At 39.0% G+C, this 25,075-nt stretch overlaps 1 protein-coding gene across 1 annotated transcript; it reads right to left on the bottom strand.

Annotated features, from left to right (window-relative positions):
* Positions 1 to 1,523: 1,523 nt before the first annotated feature.
* metrnla (meteorin like, glial cell differentiation regulator a) lies at positions 1,524 to 17,378 on the bottom strand. Its single transcript, XM_062990853.1, has 4 exons — positions 17,112 to 17,378; positions 10,755 to 11,143; positions 3,549 to 3,608; positions 1,524 to 2,153 (listed from the first exon to the last, which is right to left on the bottom strand). Exons 1-4 carry the CDS (start codon positions 17,207 to 17,209, stop codon positions 1,843 to 1,845), a joined length of 858 nt encoding a protein of 285 aa, XP_062846923.1. The 5' UTR covers positions 17,210 to 17,378; the 3' UTR covers positions 1,524 to 1,842.
* Between the last annotated feature and the right edge of the window lie 7,697 nt (positions 17,379 to 25,075).

Raw genomic sequence — 25,075 nt, 5'->3', positions numbered from 1 at the left:
ATTTACAAATAAATTCTTTAAAAATCCTACAATGTGATTTCCTGGATTTTTTTTTCTCATTTTGTCTCTCATAGTTGAAGTGTACCTATGATGAAAATTACAGACCTCTCTCATCTTTCTAAGTAGGAGAACCTGCACAATCAGTGGCTGACTAAATACTTTTTGACCCCACTGTATAGGCTGCCTCTGCTCTGTACATCACATACATCAGATTCTTGCATTTGTTGTTACTTTAATCCGGGACTAACACAAAAGGAACTGTATGACTATAACTGTATGTTAATCACTGCTTGCCAATTTTCAAAATAGTGTTCGTTATAACCTTTATCACGAGAACACATAAAAATAAGTTGTAAGAAAAAAATCTCAAGAATACAACTTTGAGAAAATTTTATCTTGATCACAAGATAAAACAAATCTAAAAAAAACATGTAAATAAGTTTAAGCTTATTAAAAGTCAGTATAAGCTGCTTAAGGCATGACAGGTACTCAGGTACCTACAGCATGTGCCTATTAATTATGTAAAACTAATGTTATTAGAATGTAAATTGATCTATTAATTTAATAATCTACTAGCCTTACTAAAAATAGATGAATTTCAGAATCTTTTAATTATCTACAAAAATAGTAATAATAATTTAAATTTTTTATTTAATTTTTCTTCTGTTAGAAAATATTCGAAACGTTCAGAGACAAAATAAATAAGTTTAGCAGCTGAATACTTTTAAATGTGGTTAATATAAATAAAACTGTATACAGCAATCTTCATAATCAGCTTTAGTACTTAAGTATCAGTGACTCACTATCAGAAATAAAGTATCATCTCTATCTTTTAATAATTGTTAATGATCCCTGTATCTTGATTTATATCAGTAACAAGGAATCAACATAAACTGGTATCAGCAATGATGTCTGAATTATCTTTAGGTAATTAGTATCCATCAGTATTGTATTATTGGTAATGATCAAGATTACGAAGTATTAGAAGTAATGATGTATCAGTATGGATTGGTGGCTTGGCAGGAATACAGCATTGGCAACTAATTCTCTATTTGTAATGCATCTTACTTGACAAAGAACCAATTGTCTCTTTCTAAACATTGTTAATATTAGATCTTTACTAAAACAAGCTGTGCTTACTTAACCTGTGTATGGAAAATGAGCCTCATGGAAAATAATGATAAAACCCTACACACGGTTCAAAATATCCCAGATTTTACTGTGCTGGGACCTTGAATGAACGAGTAATGGAATGTGATTCAGGTCTTGCTTGGCTGATTAACAGGGCTCGAAAGCATACACAGCCATATGGCTCTGAAAATATTTGCAATGGTGTAGCGTTTATACAGGACTGATACTGTGCAGCTGTGTTCATGTACATGACAAAACATTTGAATTGTTTCCACAGAGAAAAGGTTTTAATCTCCGGTGGCAAAAACAACATATTTGCAATTTAAAAGCCTTAAGACAGTGCAGACAAAGAAGTGCACTTATAAAAAAAAAAAAAAAAAAAAAATCAAATAAAAAAGCAGGCTTTTTAATACATTTCATAAGAAACAACCGCAAAAAACTGTACAGACAAGCTTTTTACAAAAGCATTTTCACATTTTTACACTTTTAAACAGAGTTGTGCTACATTATTTACTGTTGATGTTGGTGTAAACATCAGCAGAATGTCCATTTTATGAAATTGCACTAGACACGGAAGATCTCTTGGAATTGGCTCTTGGTAAGGAGTCCAACTTTAACCCTCTGTGAGGACACTTAAAAAGCATGAGCTGCTGTCTTTCTGCAAGAGTTGAAATCTGTTGAATGTGCAGTGCTGAACTACAGTCAGTCTCTTTATGTGTCTATGTGACATGGATTCATCCCTTGTCTCTCAGCTTCCTGGTACACCCTTAGGAAATCCATGTATCGTGGTGCACAGCTGAGCCAGGCCTGCCCAAACCGGACAGTTCCGGTGAAGAGGAACTGTCCCTCACCAGGCTTTACACCACACTCGAGGGGCATCATGAGATTCCCAGTCCAGATCTTCACCCGGCCACCTTCCCGGGTAAACACCTCGCTCTTCTGTCTGTATACGCGAGACAAAGTCACACCCACCGAAGTGTGATCCTCATCCTCCTGTACCCTGAGGATACTGCCACGCACCACTGCAGAGAGAGGAAATTAGTCGATTAGTCAAAGCTTAAAAGCAACCCATTAAAAACCAACATAGAAAAATATTAGCCACAGGATACAAATGCTGCAAACACAATTTTTGCCTTTCCTATCAAACACAACAGACATCAAAGAACTGGCGAGCTTGGATGAAGTGTGTGTTAAAGTGTGTCACAAGAAAACATAGGCTGAAAAAGAATGATTTTGTGTTTAATTAGACTTAGGATCAGTGTTATTCAGGTCATATGATGTGATTTTATATTATGAAATTGCTGAAACATGGGTGACACTGTCCTTGGTCAAGCAGGTTTATAATAAGTTTTCTTATATATAACTAAAAATGAGAAGTCCATGCTACAAAGATTAATGACTATAGAACTGTATACACCAGCAAGTTAATAATTTAGGGGGCTGTGTGTTTATTTTTGACCAACCTAATTCATTAAACTCTAACTGTAGATTCCTAAAAGATCTTCAATTTGTACTTTTTTTGTACAGACACAACATTTTAATCATTGAAACTGCCATGACATATATGGCCCTTACAAGTATATGTAAACTTTTGCCATCAACTATGAACCATTATAGAATCATTACACATGCAACTATGAACCAAACTATATGTAATGAAACAAAGTCTGGTGTGAATTTGTGCTGTGTATATGAAACCTCCTAAAAAGGATGCACCGATCAATACAAAGAAATGCTACTAGTGCTGGATTAGATTTTACATATTGTTACATTTCTGACCCTGGCAACACGGTGGCTAAATGGGTAGCACTGTCACCTCACAGCAAGAAGGTCCTGGGTTCGATCCCCAGGTGGGGCGGTTCGGGTCCTTTCTGTGTCGAGTTTGCATGTTCTCCCTGTGTCCACGTGGGTTTTCTCCCACAGTCCAAAGACATACAAGTGAGGTGAATTGGAAACACTAAATTGTCCATGACTGTGTTTGATATAACCTTGTGAACTGATGAATCTTGTGTAATGAGTGACTACTGTTCCTGTCATGAATGTAACTAAAGGGTAAAACATGATGTTAAAATCCTAATAAACAAACAAACATATCTGACCCACTGGTGTATTCTGGTTTACACCAACCTCCCAAAACATGCAGACAAAATGAATTAGTTGCTTTAAAATATTAAAGTGTAAATTAATAAGTGTAAGTTAATTATTTACATGTTTCTCCAAGTTTCTGCCTTGAGTTTAGTGTTAGTGAGCGGCACCTTACCATCTGCGACCCTCATTACGATGATCTAATATGTGCTGCAACTAACTTCACACTTTGATGATAATCTGTATTTTGCAATTCCACTCACACTTACGGCATCATGGCAAACACCAGTTTTAAAACTCAGTGCAGCATAGTAAAAGGCAGTGGTGCTTACCAAAGTCACTCGTGCAGGCAGAGAGGAGAAGCTCGGTGTCAGTGCAGGGCTGACATGGAGCTGTAGGGAAAACACAAGACATAAGAAACATCAATAAACATTGCATATTGTTATTTTCATGATAAAGAATTAATACAGTTAAAGTCAAAGGTTTACATAAATCTGTAAGTGTCTTGCATTAAAAGTTTTGGGATTTGTGTGATCTTATTAATTTGTTGGTAAAGAAAGTTCTGTATTGTGACTAACTTTGGGGCATAGTCTTTTAATTTCTCATCAGTAGTTATGATGACCACTAGTGACTTTTTTGGACTCATATAAACAAGGCTAGTTTGACTGCAAACTGGTAAAAGGAAGCTAGAAAGCTATGTACAATTGTTTGCAAGTACCAAATACGTGACTCTATTGTCACAGTGTGAGTAAAAAATGTCACCTTATGCTAAAAAAAAATGGCCCAATGAATTAAAACAGTTAAAAGTATGTAAAATTATGTCAGGTGTATGCTTTTGATGTATGTCTTTCCAAGTCCTGACCACCCCTATTAAGAATAATTAAATCTGTGCTATAAAAACCAACACATTTAATTAAACTAATTCAATTTACCAAGCACTGAGTTCAAAGATCTAAGCAGTTGTGATAGGAGCTTGGTGATGGTTATCAAAATCAACTGACCGAGTTGAAAGGAGCTAAGGTATAGCTAACCCAATATAAGGTGTCTTGTACATGTATATGGACTAGGGGTGGGTTTATAAAATCGATTTTTCGATCCGAATCGATCTTTATTTGAACGATCCGATATCGATTCATATAAACGCGAGATCGATCTTTTAAATATGCCCCTTTTTACGGTGCACATGGAAATCTGTTACCCCCTTTGATTTCGCGTGACCAGCCAGTGTTTTTTCATGCAACGAGATCTGACCTGCACATCAGTTCAGCATGGCAGAAGCTCAAGTTATGACCACTACACAACTTTTTGCACTGATTTTCACTCGGCGACGGGTCGGTGCTGGATTCGGGAGGAACTCGGTGTTCGCTCTGCGATCAAAACTCGGCTCTCAATCAATGTGAGAAACAGCGAGGGGAAACACAGGGGAGAGGTTGTAAACAGGTGGTGGAGCGCAATATAGTTTCTATCAGAATACATCAGCACACACAAGTTTTACAGTATTTCTGACCTGATCGTTCTCTACAAAACAAAATATTTATTAACCTCCAACTCACTATAGAACAAGCCATGCTGCTCGCGTTGCCAAATCCACTCAGATTCATTTATTTCATCAGCGCACAAACTTTGATCTCTCGCTACTTGTTGATGTGCATGTTTGGAAGTGGTATCATTAAACCTTTCATCACTTCTCACGTGTGTTTTCGTGACAAAACGTAGTTTTGGAGACCAGAGAAGCTCGCCTGTGATTCCCCCTGGTGATAGATGGTGTAGTGTAAAACCCCCCATCGCCGATCAGTCGTGTAGTGTGAACATTACAGCGACCAGGTGTTAATCAGAGTGTCGTGTAGTGTAAACTTGGCATAAGCTGTTCAACAGCCAGGTGTATGTTTACATTACATTTACAATGTTGTAGCGTGTCAGACATATAAAATAATAATAAAAAAATGAATGTTACTGTTTTCTGTTTTGGATTAATTATTTATGTAAACAAAATACACAAATATTTTTAATAATGAAAATATTATGTACTTTGGAACATCTTTACATATTTAAACAAAACCTGTTAATGTAACTCAAATATGCCTAACTGTGTTGAATCGAAATCGAATCGAACCGGAAATCGAATCGAATCGGGACCTTGTGAATCGAATCGATCCAGGAAATTAGTGGCGATACCCAGCCCTAATATGGACCCAGCAAGATTTTTTTCATAAGACCTATTTAAAGACTGCAAAAGAGATCCTAAAAGACTCTGTAAACTTTTGACCCTGATAAAAAAATTATTTTTTTAATGATTAATTTTGTAATACAGAAACCACAAGGGCATTTTTTATTTTATTTATAGTGAATAATTAATTAAAATTTAATGTGTGTTATGTTTTAGTCATTACCCAAGATGTGCAAAGCAATTGGAGATCCAATGTTTATGCATTCCCTATTCAAGATAATTCATTATAGCTTTTTAAAATCCTATCATAGATGAAGCAGTTACTAAGGATTAATGCTACATAAATGAGGTATCAACATTAATAATGACTAGTATGTGCTGGAACTAATGCAATCTCAATTCAGACCAATTCCACAGTGAGCACTTTGTGTCCTCATCTCACAGTTTTTCCTCAAATTTGGCCGACATTAATGGAGTAGTAAAAATCCAGGCTGAGTGAGACTCAGGCATTTGGGTTGATGGTTTATGGCTTTTACTGCTGCAGTTTGTTTTAGTGCAGACCAGGACACAGTGGTAAATACTGCACTCTCAGCAAAGCATGAACCAGAGCCCAAAGCTTGGAAAGCACCAATTCCTGGCCAAAATAAGTGAGCAGTATGTTGGTACAGGTGGGCAAAAGACTTACAAACAATATGAACGGAGGAAAAGGAAACCACAGTGCATAATGAGTTGACCATGGTAGGGACAGGGTGTAGAAAACAAAGAGACAGTAATAGAGAGAAAAGGCAAATTTCTGTATTTTGTTGTAATTGTGAGTGCATTAACATGCAAACCACCAAACATCTCAATATTATCAGATTCCAACTGTTTTATTCCAGCAGTTACTGGCCAAAGCTCTGTGATAAATTATTGTCCTTGACTAGGATGAAGCAGTTGCTAAAAAGGAGAAGAAAATAAAACTGAACGATCCAGCAAATGAATGAAGCGGTCACAAAAGCAGGTATAAGAAGATTTCCAAGACCATGAACATTCCCAGAGACATTATTGGGAGTATCATCCAGAAGGTTTAAACTTAAGGAACAGCATCAAACGAGGCCAAATAATGGGAGAAATTTCATCAGGAGCAAACCTCCATGTTACTAACAAATGTGTGAGTGGCAAATATACACCGACCAGGAATAACATTATGACCACTGAGAGGTGAAGTGAATAACACCGATTATCTCTTCATCACGACACCTGTTAGTGGGTGGGATATATTTGGCAGCAAGTGAACATTTTATCCTCAAACGATGTGTTAGAAGCAGGAAAATGAGCACGCGTAAGGATTTGAGCAAGTTTGACAAGGGCCAAATTGTGTTAGACGACTGGGTCAGAGCATCTCCAAAACTGCAGCTCTTGTGGGGTGTTCCCGGTCTGCAGTGGTCAGGATCTATCAAAAGTGGTCCAAGGAAGGAACAGTGGTAAACCGGCGACAGGGTCATGGGCAGCCAAGGCTCACTGATGCACATGTGGAGCAAAGGCTGGCCCGTGTGGTCCGATCCAACAGACGAGCTACTGTAGCTCAAATTGCTGAAGAAGTTAATGCTGGTTCTGATAGAAAGGTGTCAGAATACACAGAGCATCACAGTTTGTTGCATATGGGGCAGCAAAAGGGGGACCAACACAATATTAGGAAGGTGGTCATAATATTATGCTTTATCGGTCACTAAACAATCAAGGTCATCGTGGCCAGACTCCATGACACAAGCAACTCTTGACCAAGAAGCACAGTAAGGGTCAACTGGATTACGGTACCAGAAATTTGAATGTTCCACCAAGTTCTGAGGCTGGGGGTTGAATAATAGTGCACATGGACTTTTGTTTTTAATTTAAACCCAAATTATGTTGACTTACATTATCAAAATTACTTTTATTTATCAATACACATTTTTTCTTTCTGAGACGTTTTGTTGTAGATTCTAGATTTTAACTCTAATTCTATACACATCAACTTAAAACCTTTTAAGAAAATTAAAGCTGTGTATATACACATTTGATGTATACAGATTTTTCCATAAGATTCCTGATTCTCATGCATGATTTTCAACAGATAATTAAAGCATTAAAAATAGCTCCATATCTGCTTATAGCTTTAAGAGCTGACCCATTGCCATGGTTATTTTGGGCAAGGCGTGTCTGGACCAAATGGCTGGTGGGTGGGGAGAGCAAGTCAAGGGTCAGCTGCTGTTGCAACCCGAGGCAATATTGTGCCACTGACAGGGTAAAGGTCATTCAGGCCTGTGTTTAGCAAAAGCCATTTTGCTTTGATCTTTTAATCTCAAGCGTTGACATTTTCCACTAACTGAAGTTCTTACCCCAAATTTCCTCCAATTCCACTCTAGATCAATCCTAAAAGGCAACCACAGGAATGGACAAACATCTGAGTCAGCATCGCTGCCTTAACCACTTCACAAACCGACGGGAAAAGACGGGAGCACCGCAGCATCTGCAAGCCGCTGCATTCCTTGCTAATGGACTGAAGCTTCAAGACCACTTCAGAGAAGAGGAGGAGGAGAACAAAAGTAAGACAAGAAAAAAACTGGAAAGGAGGGAGAAATTAAAGTGAGATAGAGAGCTAGAAAAATAATTGAGAATAAGATTGAGTGTTCCTCCCAACATCTGGCGTCGGTGCGTTGCACGAGTGCGTGAAAAGGTGCAGCTTAGCACAGCAGGTCAGCGCTCGTGAGGTGAGGAACGAAAACACAGCGACTCCAGAAAAGAAAACAGGTCAGCTTACAGAGCTGAGGACACACAGTAGAGCTGATCCTGGGTCAGCTTTCAGTCTGGACTCAAGCCCAAGATGGGAAATTTAGTCCAAGCTCTATGGCTGTTTTTATTTTAAGCAATACTGTGATTCAGTTTCACTGGAACAAATGAAACACAGATGCAGGTTTAAACAGCACACTAATCACTTTTGTATTTTAGCATTGGTTAAGAAAGAAAAAATTAGATGCATTTTTATATGCTAATAAAAGTTTTACATTGTTTACTCCTCTTGGAGGGATGATTTTGATGGGGTCTTTTTGGATTAGTTACTAGAACAAAAAACATATCTATTTTTTCATTTTAAACACTGCATGAGTAGTTCAAAGATAAATAAGATACACTGGGGAGTGTGCTGTGACTTTTCATCTTAAGGGTGCAAAAATTTTTTTTGAGAATGACAAAAACTTGTGAACTAGTTTACCTGAAGTTAGTGAGTCCCACAAGGCTATATACTTCATTTGTAACCACATTAAAAGTCAGAAAACTTCTGGAAAGTTTATGGCTTTAGTAATGTCCTTTTTTCTTCTTCTACTCTGTTAAGTGTTTAGTGGATTTATTAGTTTCAGAAATCATGTCATGTTTTACACAATTTGGTTAAATACCATGGTATTTTGACAGGACATGCAGTTACTGGTTACACAAGATTAATCAGTTTAAGTTTAATGTCAAACACAGTCCTGAACAATTTTGTATCTCTAATTCACCTCACTTGCACGTCTTAAAACTGTAGGAGAAAACCGGAGCTCCAGGAAGAAACCCACAGACACAAGGAGAACATGCAAACTCCACACAGAAAGGACCCGGACCGCTCCACTTAGGAATCAAACCCAGGACCTTCTCGCTGTGAGAACTTCTTAACGTCAGTGCATGTCCTTACAAATCCATTTTTTGATCAAATTAACACAAATGCCCATAGACTTGTAGACATAAGTGGCATGGAAGCTGTTATAGCCACTACAGGGCGTTGAATTTAGTTATCAATGCCCGTGATTGAGACAGAGTGTCCAACAAGACAAATGTATATTTCTGTTGAATTGTTATACACTGTTATAGCATGTAAAGTCAATGAAACGAGTTCCTTTCTATCCCACATGACTTGTCCTGTTATAGTTCTGTGCCTTCTGATCTTCCTGATCCCTGAATAATAAACATGTGCCAAATGCAACCTGACTCTCCTTAAGTTCTCCGTATATCCTGAAACACTAACCACAATAAACCACACACAAATGGAACACAGAGCCTCGAAATGCTGTTCCGCTTTCCGAATTCTGTGTGCCCACAACACTGAGACCTCTGCTCATCATTTCCAGTTGAAAATGCCAACCCGAGAGCATGGCAAGAACAAAGCCCACACTATAGAGATGCATACTTGCTTTGATTGGAGCAGAAATAACAAAGCTGCCACAGCTGGAAGCGGTGTGATTTTTGGCATGGAAGTGAGAAAAGCGCCGGTTTCAAAATAAGGTGGGATTTTCCTGATATATCTGCACACGGATACCCATTGTGGCCCAGTAGGACTGAGAGCTGCATTGGAAAGTAAACAAACCCTGTGCTGTTTTACTACTTTCCACTGTGATTCTGCTATTTAACAGAAAGCAGTGTTGTTGTCAAAGTGTGAATATTTATTTATTTATTTGTTTTACGCCATACTTACACCATGGTTATATTCATGGCCCTCTTTTACACCAATCAGCCATAACATTAAAACCACCTCCTTGTTTCTACACTCACTGTCCATTTTATCAGCTCCACTTACCATATGGAAGCACTTTGTAGTTCTACAATTACTGACTGTAGTCCATCTGTTTCTCTGCATGCTTTGTTAGCCCCCTTTCATTCTGTTGTTTAATGGTCAGGACTCTCTCAGGACCACTACAGAGTAGATATTATTTGGGTGGTGGATCATTCTCAGCACTGCAGTGACACTGACATGGTGGTGGTGTGTTAGTGTGTGTTGTGCTGGTATGAGTGGATAAGACACAACAATGCTGATGGAGTTTTTAAACACCTCACTGTCACTGCTGGACTGAGAATAGTCCACCAACCAAAAACATCCAGCCAACAGCACCTTGTAGGCAGCGTCCTGTGACCACTGATGAAGGTCTAGAAGATGACCAACTCAAACAGCAGCAATAGATGAGCGATTGTCTCTGACTTTACATCTACAAGGGGGACCAACTAGGTAGGAGTGTCTAATAGAGTGGACAGTGAGTGGACACAGTATTTACAAAACTCCAGCAGCACTGCTGTGTCTGATTCACTCATACCAGCACAACACACACTAACACACCACCACCATGTCAGTGTCACTGCAGTGCTGAGAATGATCCACCACCTAAATAATACCTGCTCTGTAGTGGTCCTGACCATTTAAGAACAGGGTGAAAGCAGGCTAAACAAAAGCATGCAAAGAAATAGGTGGACTACAGTCAGTAATTGTAGAACTACAAAGTGCTTCTATATGGTAAGTGGAACTGATAATATATAAACTCTATTCAAAATAAACATACTGCACATAGAAAAAAATGACACCATTTATAAAAGAATTATCTCAAACAATTACCCGTCAGTGATTGTGGATCAGCTCCAGGTCTGTGGTTGACCAGTTCATACTGAAAAGCCGCAATTCTTCGGCTAATGTCTCTTTGAGGCACGGCCTCGATAAACAGCGCCCCCTCGTTGATATCAAAACAGTGTACTTTGCCCTCAGATTGCTGGGCCTCACTAAGCAGTAGGCGGAGCTTCCCCAGGCGCTCCAGGTAGATGCGAGTGCCGCTCGACTCCCGTAACGGTTTGATGCATACGGAGAGGTGGGCTGCGGCAGGAGATGCCATGTTGGGTCGCAGGTTGACGATGATGGCGCCAGTTGGGTACAGCCACTCCAGAGAGCCCTGCGAGCATCTGAGGTATACCTGCTCCACATCACGTGTGTGTCCTTCATGGGTTAAACCACTGCAGGGAGAAGAAGAGACATATCAAAAAATACTGCAATGCAACTGTACAAATGCAAGGGCTAAAAGTTGATAAAGGGATAAAATCCCCTTTTTCTCCCACTTTAGCGCATCCAATTTCTGCCCGTCAATCATCCTCTCACTAATGCTGGTCCCTGCTCCTGATTGGGGAGGACGAGGCTGCTCCACGCCCCCTCCGACACGTGCACAGCAATCGAACATCTTATCACCTACACTTGACGAGTGCAGTGCAGTACAGCGCTGTGTACGGAGAGCCACACCCTCTACCGCACTCCTTTCCCATCTATGTGCAGGCACCACCAACCAGCCAGCAGAGGTCGTAATCGCACTAGTCTGAGAGAGAGTGTCCCCATCCGGCTTAGTCCCACCCCTAATCTGAACAACAGGCCAATCGTTGTTCATGTGGCTACTCAGCCAACAGGCAGAGCCAAGATTCGATACAATGATTCGAGATCTCAGCTCTGGTGAACAGCCTGTGCAAGTAACTTCTAGAAGTCCTTCTAAATACTAAAAATGTTTATTAAGGGAGTAAACTATGAGCTAAAAGGCTTTGTTTTAAACAGACACAATACAATGCAATATTTAACATATACATCATTACTCTCCTGGACAGATATTGTAACAACCCATTTAGAAACTTAGGGTAGGCAGCATTTCTGGGATTAAAAAGCATTCATTTTAGAAGGCAGCATGAGGACAGTTGCATTGCAAGGGCTGTTATTTTGTCCTAATTTGAAAGAGCCGTGCATGAACCATTACTGGGTGAAGGCAGTCCCATATTTATCTCAACCAAATGAAAATCTAGGCCTTCAAGTCTGAGGGAGTCATTTGGCAATGATGAATTGTAAATATACTTTCTGGTTTTGTTTTATGTTAAATATGGCTTTATATTTAAACTCTGTGTGTGAGATTGCTTAAGTTTGTAAAAGGTTTCAGTAATGTATTTACTTTTGGGCTTTTACATGCTTATAATTAGGGCTGGCTGGATACCACTTTTTTATGTCCGATACCGATACTGATACTGTAAATTGAGTATTTACCCATGCCGATACCAATCTGATACTGTCATTTCTCCTCTCAAATAACTAAGCAGTAATAATACATGTCTCAATGCACCATGGTTAAACTAGCTATCTAAATAACAATGTTTAGACTGTGAAACAAATATTCTAAAGAAATAAATACAGAACCTACAAGAAGATGTGGATGTCAATAAAACGCGATGGACCAATTAGAGTTGAGATTTTCCATTAAAGGTCTGTCATGTTTTTAGATTATTAAACCCTGCTGGATTTTGAAGAGGACATCTGTGGCTAAACGGGAAACAGTGTAGTTTGTTTATAACACTAATGGACTAATCGTTGAGGATGTGAGAGATCTCCAAGCCAGGACAAGATATGTTTTCTTTATCTCAGGTGAGTGATTTATCATTTATAAAGTGATTTTTATTGTGTTTAAACAGTGTTTTTAGATGTGGAAGTAGTAGATGATTTTTTAAAATGCTTAAAGTTTAAGTAGCTCAGTGTGTTTTAATTTCTAAATGGCTGTTGCGGATAATTTGTAGATCAGTGGCACATGTTAATGTCATCAAGATGCACCTTGTTACGGCAGTTGCTGAGTGAGCTGGCAATAAACGGCACTCTGTTGGAACGTACTGTATCTTGGTGTGTTATTTGCTTTACACACAATGGCCTTATTTACATTAAGTGTTATTTACATTAAGCAACAGTATCGGATCGGATAACAAGTTTTTTTTCTTCCGATATCCAATCCAGTTATTTGGGCCAGTATAGGATCGTTGCCAGCCCTACTTATAATCTAGTCATTATCCAGTTTATCAGTTTTATAGCTATTCAAGTGGTCATGAGAGCACTCACAATCTTAAAATTTTATTATGGCTTTTATCAAGTTGGGAAGATGTACGTTTGGCCAAATTACATATTTTGTTGATTTTTACTTTTTTACTTGTGTGCCGACTTAAATGATTGAAATAAATGTAAACTATATAATAATTTATTACAATGAACCCCAATTGTATGTAGACTCCATTGCCAAAAAGTGTTTAAAATATACAGTTTTTATTCATAGTTCAGTATCGCACACCCATCGTTATAAGATAACTCATGTACAGTAAAAATAATATCAAGCCATGCCTTCATAAAAGGAAACTCCGTTAAGTTATGTTTGTAAAGAAAGTACTTTTAGTCATTAGCTTTGGAAGGAGTAACATTCAAGCTTAATCAAACCCTGAATAATTATTCAAGGTTTCTTTACTGCGCTAACAGAAATCACTAAATAACGGCGGTTGGAAAAATACTGTGAGCTTTTCTTTGGTCTTCTTTTATGTAAAGCCCAGCTTGAAAGGAAAGTTCAGAGCTTTGGACTAATCGCGGAGAAAGGTTTTGCACATGAACTGCCTCCAAGATCAACCTCATGCCAGAGGACTGTCTCCGCTGAGGAAAGAATGCAGTTAATATCTTCATATCATCTTGCACAAGGTGTTACAGATGTGTATGTAACCCACGGCATGAATGGTCAAGTGCGCTTACTGCTAAACAGATATTACTGCATTAGAGGTGAGATGAGATATTGGTATTGCTACATACCATGATCAGGTATAGTATAACGTATAATTGTTATACTAGTAATATTATTATGTGATATTGTGATAACAGATAAAGTTCATCAGTGACAATGAAGCGTGTACTGTACATATATTACCACAAAATAATGACTCCATGTATTCTTCAAATGTGCTCCACAATACCAAGGGTCAATAGTTTTTTTTACAGAGCTGAAATAAGCATTTCAGTTGTTGCTAACTTAAATAATCAATGAAATAAAAAAATAAATGAACTTAGGGTACTACTTATTGTTGCTTACACCAACAAGGCATAACATTATGACCACTGATAGGTGAAGTGAATAACACTGATTATCTCTTTATCACAGCACCTGTTAGTGGGTGGGATATATTAGGCAGCAAGTGAACATTTGATCCTCAAAGTTGATGTGTTAGAAGCAGGAAAAATGGCCGTGTAAGGATTTGAGCGAGTTTGACAAGGGCCAAATAGTGATGGCTAAACGACTGGGTCAGAGCATCTCCAAAACTGCAGCTCTTGTGGGGTGTTCCCAGTCTGCAATGGTCAGTATCTATCAAAAGTGGTCCAAGGAAGGAACAGACGAGTCATGGGCAGTCAAGGCTCATTGATGCACGTGTGGAGCAAAGGCTGGCCCGTGTGGTCCGATCCAACAGACGAGCTACTGTAGCTCAAATTGCTGAAGAAGTTAATGCTGGTTCGGATAGAAAGGTGTCAGAATGCACAGTCATAATGTTATGCCTGATTGGTGTATGTACTCTCCAGGTTTTTTAGTTCAGGAGTTTGTTAGCAATCAAATTTTTGTGGAACATGCAAGTTGGTTATTAGCTGGATTAGAAAGTTACACTGTCTAATCCAGCATCCTGACTGACCATACTGTATGTTTTAAAAGGAGAATTGTATGGTTGGTCAAGAAAGAATGGCTCCACCCTGCCAAAGTTGGCACCTCATCCAGTATAGGTCGACTGTGTTTCAATATAAAGTATCAAGCAACACCGGTTGACAAATCAATATTTAAAGTTACATTTTAAGAAATCTAATTTTATTTTTATTAAAGGACAAGTTTGACCAAAGCCTAAAGTAACTGAACTTTACATCAGAAGAGTTGCTTTTGTAAGCACTGGTTCTGAACAGCTTTAAGTCATCTAAAAATATATATATATTTTTTTCTCTTAGCTTTTTTCTCTTTGCTGGGCTTTTGTATATGGGCATCATAACGTTCATTTTCATTGTGTTCCAGTACTAAGCCATTGGCAGACTTCATCAATGGCACACAGCCATGGGCTGGATTTTTCAGACTCAAGTTAATGAATCCTGGAGATGCACAAGCCAGCACGGCATAGTGCAAGCGCTGAAACAGTAGCTGCATTTCCACAGCATGGAAGTGCAAATGCAGGTCACGCACTGTGCCTCCCTTCGCTTTCAGCTCCTCAAAAAGACTGGAAGCCCCCCATTCTGCCAAAAGGCAGCCTCTTAACGGCCTCTATAATGCAGTATGAAACCATGGCTCACTTTAAACTCAACCAACTGCCTCACACTGAGCCTGTATGTGGGTTCGGGATTGCTGTAGTTAGAGACGACCGGACCAAGACTAAACTGCAAAAGGAGCTACACATGTGCAACCCCAGCAATTAAAGTTTCTGTATGTTTTTTCAATCAACAGTTCCATCACTGTTTAGCTCTGTAATGAGCGACAGGCTTTAGTCCCAGCTAATCAACACCAGATTACTGACAATGAGCTGAAAACTTTAGCGCCCTTCTTTCTTAAACATCTGGATTTATCATGAGCTGGTTCACAATGCCATTTGATTTAAAGCTATCATTATTTTTTAATGATGCCAGCTACTGGGTTGAGAAAGTCACAGAACTCAGTAGCTGGACAGGTTAAAGCTAGAGATAGAAAAATTTTCTTGGGTTTTGCTTTGTAACTCCATTACACAGGTTCTGATACTAATGAGACACTACATTTTCTGTCTGCATCAGTTTACTCTCCTTTTGTCTTTTTAACTTGGGTGGCACATATTGTGACACAAAAATGCTCTTGCACTTGCATTCGACTATTTAACTATTTAAATATTAATAATTAAACTAGAAAGATAACAGTAAAAATATCAATATTGACATTTGCAACCACATCCCTAGGTAATGTGTGTAGGTAACAATGAGTAAAGTAACTTACTAACAGGTAACTTATTAAGTGTTGGTGTTCATGTATTTTTCTACCAATGTTATTACTGGTTCTCTATTCTTTCTCAAAGCAATACTTTAACGTCATTTTCTCTGATTTAGCATTAAAACTAACAAGTCTACTGTGTGCTGTAAGGTTTTTGGTGTTTCAATAGGGTGGCAATATCATGGTCCATCAGATTAATGCATTTCTTCTTTAACAAAGCCACATTACAGATTCGCCAGTTTGTTTTATTAATTGCAAGACTTATAATGAGAACAACCCATTGCAACATAATCCCAATGTGCCGCCATTCCAATATCTTTAAACCAACAGAATTAATAATTCTCTAAATTGTAAATGCTACAATGTGCATCCCATTTCAGTAGAATTCCAATGATCCAATGATCTGTCCTTAATTAGGAAAAACACAAATACAATCTCATGATCAAACTGTTCTACTACCACTAACAAAATAATCTGGTCTAACCTATTACTACTAACAATAATCTGATCTGATATTACCACCACCACCACCACCACTAATAATAATAATAATAATTATCATTTTTTATAATAATTACCACTGCTATTACTATTAATAATTATATTAATCATATTTTACCTACTAGCACCAATTTCCTTCTACTAACATTAATAATAATCAAACCTTATCCACTACTCATTCACTGCTACATACAAAAATCAGCTGACCTACAACCAGTACTACTACTACTAATAATAAAAGATTTTACCTACTAGTACCAATTTACTACTACTAATAATAATAGTTTTATCTACTAGTAGCAATTTACTACTACTACTAATAATAATAGTTTTACCTACTAGTACCAATTTACTACTACTACTACTACTACTAATAATAGAAATAATCTAATTTCACCTACAAATACCTATTTAATACTACTACTATTATTAACTATAATGTTTAACCTACTAGTACTATTCATAGATAAATAGATAGTTTAGGTAGTTAATATCATTCATATCAAAGTTAGATAGAACTGCTACTACAGCCAGCAATTGTGAAACTGTAACAAAATAATACTACTACTAATAACACAATAATAATACTAATGTTACGCAGCATAATAAGCATAAGCAGTAATAAACTCCTCGGCAGATTAATAACACCCCTCCACACACACACACTAACTTACCTGCCCTTCCAGCTGCACTCGTCGCTGGAGTACTGGGAAAGAGCGGGGCGCCACAGCGCGAGAGCCGACAGCAAGTGTGCGACGAGCGGCCACAGCATGATGGACACCCGCCGTACCGACCCCGACCTGTCCCGTCCCGCTACTTCTGCTTTTCACTAAACCAATCCAGCGCTCATTATCGTCCAGCTACATGACGCTCCAGAAGAAAGTGCGCTGTGATAAAAGTCCGCAGTTCGTGTGCGCTGTTATTCCATGTGTACTGAGCACTACTTCCACTCTCTGAGACTGGCGCTCTGTGACTCACTCTCATACACTACCACACTACAGCTCTCTCTTAACTCCGCCCACCGGCCGCGCACGCGCACTTCTAAATTCAACTTATAACCGTTACTACTATTATATTTACATTTTCAGCATTTAGCAGACGCTTTTATCCAAAGTAACTTACAGTACTGTGACAGTATTCTGTCTAAACAACTGAGGGTTAAGGGCCTTGCTCAAGGGCTCGACAGTGACAACCTGACAGTGGTGGGGTTTGAACCAACAACCTTCCAGTTACTATACTAGTACCTTATGCCAAGTTCACACTATGATTTAACAAGTGGTCAGGTCGCTGTGCCGTTCACACTACACGACTGGATCTCTTGTAATCGGGAGTCTATCAAGTCGGTGTGTATTTCACACTACACGACTGATAGACGATAGGGGGTTACACACTACACCATCTATCGCCAACTGGAATCACAGGCGAGCTTCTCTGGTCTCCCAAACTACGTTGTCACGAAAACAAACGCGAGAAGTGATGAGGGGTTTAATGATACCACGTCCAAATATGCACGTCAACAAGTAGCGAGCGATCAAAGTTTGTGCGCTGATGTGCAGCGTAAAATCAAGGAGAAAAAATAAAATGAGTGGTTTTGGCTACGTGAACAGCATGGATTGTTCTATAGTGAGTTGGAGGTTAATAAATATTTTTTACAATACAACGGTGGTGTTATGTTTTGTAAAGAATGATCAGGTCAGAAATACTGTAAAACGTGTGCGTGCTGATGTATTCTGATATCAATTATATTATGCCTCTGTCCCACTTTTTTACAACTCCTCCCCTGCATTTCCCCTCTTACCGTATCTTACGTTCTCATTGGCTGTTCGACATAGCACTCATTGCCAGTCGGGCAACTCAGATTCAGATATCTGACATGCTAGAAATCTTGCTTCGGATCGAGTTGTTGAGTAGTTCACACATAGCGACTGAGAGCTGTGTTTCGATCGCCAAACGAACGACGAGTTGCTCCCAAGCCGGCAGCGAGCGACGACCAGTCGGCGAGCAAAAATCGTGTAGTGTGAACTAGGCATTAACCGCTTGGCTACAACTGCCCAACATTATACAGTTAATATCACAGCGGTTTCAATTATTTTAATTTATTTTATTATGATTTTAACGTCTTGTTTTACACACTTTAGTTAAACTCATGACAGGACAGGTAGTTACTGGTTACACAAGTTTTTTCCGTTCAAGTCAGACACAGTCCTGGACAATTTTGTATCTCCAGTTCACCTCACTTGCACATCTTTGGACTGTGGAAGGAAACCGGAGCTCCCAGAGGAAACCCACACAGACACAGGGAGAACATGCAAGCTCCACACAGAAAGGACCCGGACTGCTCCACCTGGGAATCGAATCTTCTTGCTGTGAGGCGACAGTGCTACCCACCGAGCAACCATGCTGCATACTACTACTGCCACATACTATTACTACTACTACTACTATTATTATTATTATTATTATTATTATTATTATTATTATTATTATTATTATTATTAGCTGTCAAGTAGATTCCAACTCATACGGATAATGTTTCTCCAGAACATACTGTCCGCTGTTAGGAAGACTACAATTTTAACTACAGTTTATTACTCTACAAGTTAAACCCCTCAACATAGTGCATTCGAATACGACGTTTCCAATTACATTAATTCTATACAAATACATAATAGAAAAAAAATAATTAATTGCACAGTTGCATTTGAAGAGCCCCAACATTTTATAATTACACCTTAAATATCAAATAATTTATATTATGTAATATTCTATTTCAGATCAATGTCTGGCTCCCAATCAATCAATTCTTGACTCTCCTACTACATAAATTCTTTCTTTCCTTCTTTCTTTCCTTCTTTGTTTTTTTCTTTCTGTTTTTGGTCGGACTTTCTTTATTAATACATTAATTTTTTTCTCTATACATAGATAGAAATCTGTGTTGTCTCTCTGTCTGTTTCTGATGTACACCCCCTCCCCCCAAGCTTTATGTCTGTTGTGGTTTGTGTGCTTCTTGCATGCCACAGTTACTTAAATATGATTGGCCTTTGAGCTAAGGGATTTGAACTTTGCTATTTTTACTTATTAAGCTAGTCATTGATTCTTACAAGTTCATTCTAATAACCACTCTAAGATACAGAGCATCAAAGTAATGACATGGAATACAAAAAGACTTACAGCTCAATAAGTTGTAGACTTTAAGATTCTATTATTCTGTAAACTGAAATACTGTTTGGTTCTACCTGCTGTTTTTCTTCAAGCAATCTGTCAATCTCAATAAATGTCTAACTGACTTTATCTTACATAACTTAGTATAGAAATAAACATTTAAAAAGCTAATAATACTTAAATACATGTAAAAACACATGTTGTTGTGTTTGAGCCTATGCACACATACAAAGTTCCTGAACTAATTTGCTCAAAGAAGATTTAAGCAGCCACATTTTGCATTAAATAGTTTATACTCACCTATGTTATTGAAAACACCATAATTAACTTAAGTAACAGGGTTGGGAAGTAATGCATTTATAGGTCAAAGTGCCACAAGTAAAATAATACAAAGATGCTCATTTAAATTCAGGTGCTAGTTTCAGTATCTTTGCTGTAGGTCTTTGAAGTCAAAAGACTGTACAGCATGCAGTCTGACAGACCTGCATAGTCTTGCCAGAAACATTGTAACTATAACAATACCCAGGTAAACAGTCTAGAATAACTACAGGTGATTAGTTAACCTTTCCTTGTGTGGATTTTTACTATTAGTTTGTATAGGTCTATATACCTTAAACCCATAAGAGGTACAAAATACACTGGTACATCTTAAATAATTAGATTTTGCATATACAGTATATATATATATATATATATATATATATATATATATATATATATATATATATATATATATATACATATATACACAGTGGGGCCAAAAAGTATTTAGTCAGCCACTGATTGTGCAGGTTCTCCTACTTAGAAAGATGAGAGAGGTCTGTAATTTTCATCATAGCTACACTTCAACTATGAGGGACAAAATGAGAAAAAAAAATCCAGGAAATCACATTGTAGGATTTTTAAAGAATTTATTTGTAAATTATGGTGGAAAATAAGTATTTGGTCAACAACAAAAGTTAAACTCAATACTTTGTAACATAACCTTTGTTGGCAATGACAGAGGTCAAACGTTTCCTGTAAGTCTTCACCAGGTTTGCACACACTGTAGCTGGTATTTTGGCCCATTCCTCCATGCAGATCTCCTCTAGAGCAGTGATGTTTTGGGGCAACACAGACTTTCAACTCCCTCCACAAATTTTCTATGGGGTTGAGGTCTGGAGACTGGCTAGGCCACTCCAGGACCTTGAAATGCTTTTTACGGAGCCACTCCTTCGTTGCCCGAGCGGTGTGTTTGGGATCATTGTCATGCTGGAAGACCCAGCCACGTTCCATCTTCAATGCTCTCACTGATGGAAGGAGGTTTTGGCTTAAAATCTCACGATACATGGCCCCGTTCATTCTTCCCTTAACACGGATCAGTCGTCCTTTTCCCTTTGCAGAAAAACAGCCCCAAAGCATGATGTTTCCACCCCCATGCTTCACAGTAGGTATGGTGCAACTCAGCATTCTTCTTCCTCCAAACACGACAAATTGAGTTTTTACCAAAAAGTTCCATTTTGGTTTCATCTGACCACATGATATTCTCCCAATCCTCTTCTGGATCATCCATATGCTTTCTGGCAAACTTTGGTTGGTCTTTGTGTATTGAAATGTTCTGTGTTTTTGTCATCATAGATACTCCATTACAGATACTTGGGTTGGAGAGCATTCTGTCCAACCAGCAACAGCAAATATCATTGCTACATTAACAGAATGCTCAGAATGTGCAAATGTTAAGCAACTTCAACCATCAGCTGACAGCCACCCAATCAAATCCTTCTGTAATTTCAGGTCAGGTAAGTCAACTCCTTGTTGTCCCACATTCCTGCATGCTGTCAAAGCTGTCAGTTTTCCTTTATATTACCCACAATGCTGTCTGTTTTGAGCATGTGAAAGGTGTACAGCCATATTGGAATAAGGACAAGGAGAGGAAACCAAGTCATACAAGCTGTTTGAAGCTACTCCCAAGAGTGTATGTGACCATCCTACTACAAATAAGTCTGGTGAAGAATTATTAAAACTACAACAGTGCAGAAGTGTGGCAGCTGACCCTGGCAGCACGAACTGGTTGAAATGAACCATAATAATGAAGCCATTATCAGTGCATACAGGCATGGCCTCCACCTTGAGATACAGACAGAACTGGCCTGCTGTTATGACTCCCTGCACCTAGACCATCCCATTGCTCCCGTTGTGATAAACTCACAAGAACATGATGCCCATTCATGTTCCAGAATTCCCTGTTCCTAGTTCTATCCAAACTAGGTCCGAGGTCATGGAAATCAATCAGGCCTGCTTATCACCGAAAGAAAGGTCCCACAGAATGAACAATGGTCTATGTTTATACTACAGAGCCATGGGACATCAATGACTCACATATCTTTCCAACCACTAGACATGTCTTGTAGAATAAAACTAAGATGGAATAATGTGACTGTCAAAGTTACAGGGATGATTGATTCTAGAGCAGCGGGCAGTCTTATCTCAGGACAGCTTTTTAAACAATATTAGGTCCCGGTTATCACTCCATTAATAATACACGACCTAGATAGAAGGCCACTGGGTTCAAGAGAGTTAAAGTTTCAGACTTAACCATTGTCCCTATTTGTAGAGTCCTAACATAGTGAATGTTCTATGGTCCTAGGACTCTTCTGACACAAACAGCACAACCTTGACATCTTCTAATCGAAGGAAAAAAAATATGAGTCAAAGAACTGCTGCTGATACATTGTCTCCAGTTCCAGTGCAGAACTCCCCAGTATAGTCACATTCCGAATACCTACCATGAGTTATGTGAGGTGTTCAGAAAGTGGAAATCCTCTCGGCTGCCACTTTACAGGCAGTAGGACTGTGTGTCTCTCTCTGAAGGCAACATCAACCATGAATATTCATATTAAAGAAGACTTTGGGTAGGGTTTCATTCAACACCCCCAACCTCAGCTAGTATCATCTTTGTGAATAAGAATGATAGTGATCTGTGACCCTGACTTGACTACCAGTCACTGAATCAGATAACCAAAAGGTTTTGATACCCCCAGCCTTTGATGCCAGCAGTACTGAAACAGATGTGTAAAGCACAAAATCCGATCAAAGAAGTGTGTACAACCTGATACGCATCTGAGAAGGATAAGAGTGGAAGACTCTATGACCACTCCATGAGTGGAAGCTTTCTTTATGAACACAGGCCATTAGAAGTACCTAGTTATGACCTGTGGTCTTGCTAATTCCTTAGTAGTATTCCATTCCTTCATCAATAAAGTCCTCTTGAAGAGCATATTGGTCATGTAAATGAGGTACTGAGACAAGTCCTGTCCAATCAGCTTCAGATAAAAGCAGACGCCTGTTTCCATCGTCTCTTTCCTAGGATACAATTTCTCTCTCTGAAAGTGATACTTTTGGAGGATAAGAAGGTGCCTAGGACCATGTGGGAACTCCAGAGATTCCTACCAGAGATCATTAGTTGGCTCCATGCCAGTTTACCAGGTCATCTGCAGTTAACCAAGCATTAACCTTTCTCAAACAACAGTTCACTACAGCTCCCATCTTGCAATAGTCTGACCAAGAACACCCATTTGTTGTTAAGGGCAACGCTTCAGAGGTTAGAGTTGGGGTCATTCTCTCCCAGAGGCAAGTTACTCCCAAGAAATTGCACCAAGAAATTGCTAAGAAGCTTTTCTTAGCAAGATCCACCCATTAGTGGTATTCACCCCATTAGCCAGCTCACCTGCTTGATTGCTCCTGTCCTCTGTGATATTGACAAGGATCTAGTCAATGCAGCAGTAACTGGTGACCATCAATCCTGTGGCATTCCCACTGGGTATGTCTATCATAGGAGGTAAGCCCATAACTTGGGCAAACAGGTCTCCCACCACTGGCCACCCAGAAGTTCTGATGGACCACTCTTCATTCTGATGTCCAGAACTACAGTATATATGATCTTATTTTGTATGTGGTAATGGCCTAATCATTGGACAATTTGTAGTTCAAGCCCTATTACTCCCAGCCACTACTGGGTCTTTGAGCAAAAACCCAATCAGGCATACCGATCAGGCATGACATTATGACCACCTCCTTGTTTCTACACTCACTGTCCATTTTATCAGCTCCACTTACCATATAGAAGCACTGTGTAGTTCTACAATTACTGACTGTAGTCCATCTATTTTTCTACATACCTTTTTAGCCTGCTTTCACCCTGTTCCTCAATGGTCAGGACCCCTACAGGGCTACTACAGAGCAGGTATTATTTAGGTGGTGGATCATTCTCAGCACTGCAGTGACACTGACATGGTGGTGGTGTGTTAGTGTGTGTTGTGTTGTTATGAGTGGATCAGACACAGCAGCGCTGCTGGAGTTTTTAAATACCGTGTCCACTCACTGTCCACTCTATTAGACACTACTAGCTAGTTGGTCCACCTTGTAGATGTAAAGTCAGAGACGACCGCTCATCTATTGCTGCTGTTTGAGTTAGTCGTCTTCTAGACCTTCATCAGTGGTCACAGGACGCTGCCCACAGGGCGCTGTTGGCTGGATATTTTTGGTTGGTGGACTATTCTCAATCCAGCAGTGACAGTGAGGTCTTTAAAAACTCAATCAGCATTGCTGTGTCTGATCCACTCATACCAGCACAACACACACTAACACACCACCACCATGTCAGTGTCACTGCAGTGCTGAGAATGACCCACCACCCAAATAATACCTGCTCTGTAGTGGCTCTGGGAGAGTCCTGACCATTAAAGAATAGGGTGAAAGGGGGCTAACAAAGCATGCAGAGAAACAGATGGACTACAGTCAATAACTGTAGAACTACAACGTGCTTCTATATGGTAAGTAGAGCTGATAAAATGTACAATGAGTGTACATAGAAACAAGGAGGTGGTTTTAATGTTACGGCTGATCAGTGGCGTCACAGTGTGTTGAAAATAAAAGCAGAATTATAAACCAATGCTATGTAATTATAGGAAACAACAATGTAAAAAAGAAACAACAAAAACAAAACAATCGAGGTAAGAATCTTTCCTTAGTAAATAATAATTGCTCTTTTTTCCCCCCACTCTGTTGGTAAAGTCATATCGTCTCATGGCTTCTCATTAGCATCATGATTGTCATAAGCATAGATTTGGTAAGCTCATCCTGTCATTTCCTCCTTCAGACATCCAAGGCTCAGCTCTAATCACAGTAAGTTGTTGTGGACTTATCTTGATGTGTGTCACCCAGTGTACCAGTTGTGTCACTGTGCCAATCAAATCACAAATGTTTGAAGAGGAATTAGAAAGAACTACTCTGAGGTAACTCCAGTCCAGTCACACCCAGAAATAGGATCAATGACATGATTGTGTTGCAACTGAATTTTCCTGTGACTCACTGGACCAGCCAGTTATGATCAATGAAGAGAAGATATGATAGTGCCAGAGGGTTAAGTAGGATAAGTGAAGGCAAAAAGAAGCTGTAACATAATTTTAAAACTGAAGATTATCAAGATTTTAACAAG

Source organism: Trichomycterus rosablanca, chromosome 2, assembly GCF_030014385.1.
Source record: "Trichomycterus rosablanca isolate fTriRos1 chromosome 2, fTriRos1.hap1, whole genome shotgun sequence".
NCBI classification, from domain to species: domain Eukaryota; kingdom Metazoa; phylum Chordata; class Actinopteri; order Siluriformes; family Trichomycteridae; genus Trichomycterus; species Trichomycterus rosablanca.
The sequence above is the reverse complement of the archived record's forward strand: the minus strand, read 5'-3'. Positions and strand labels throughout refer to the sequence as shown.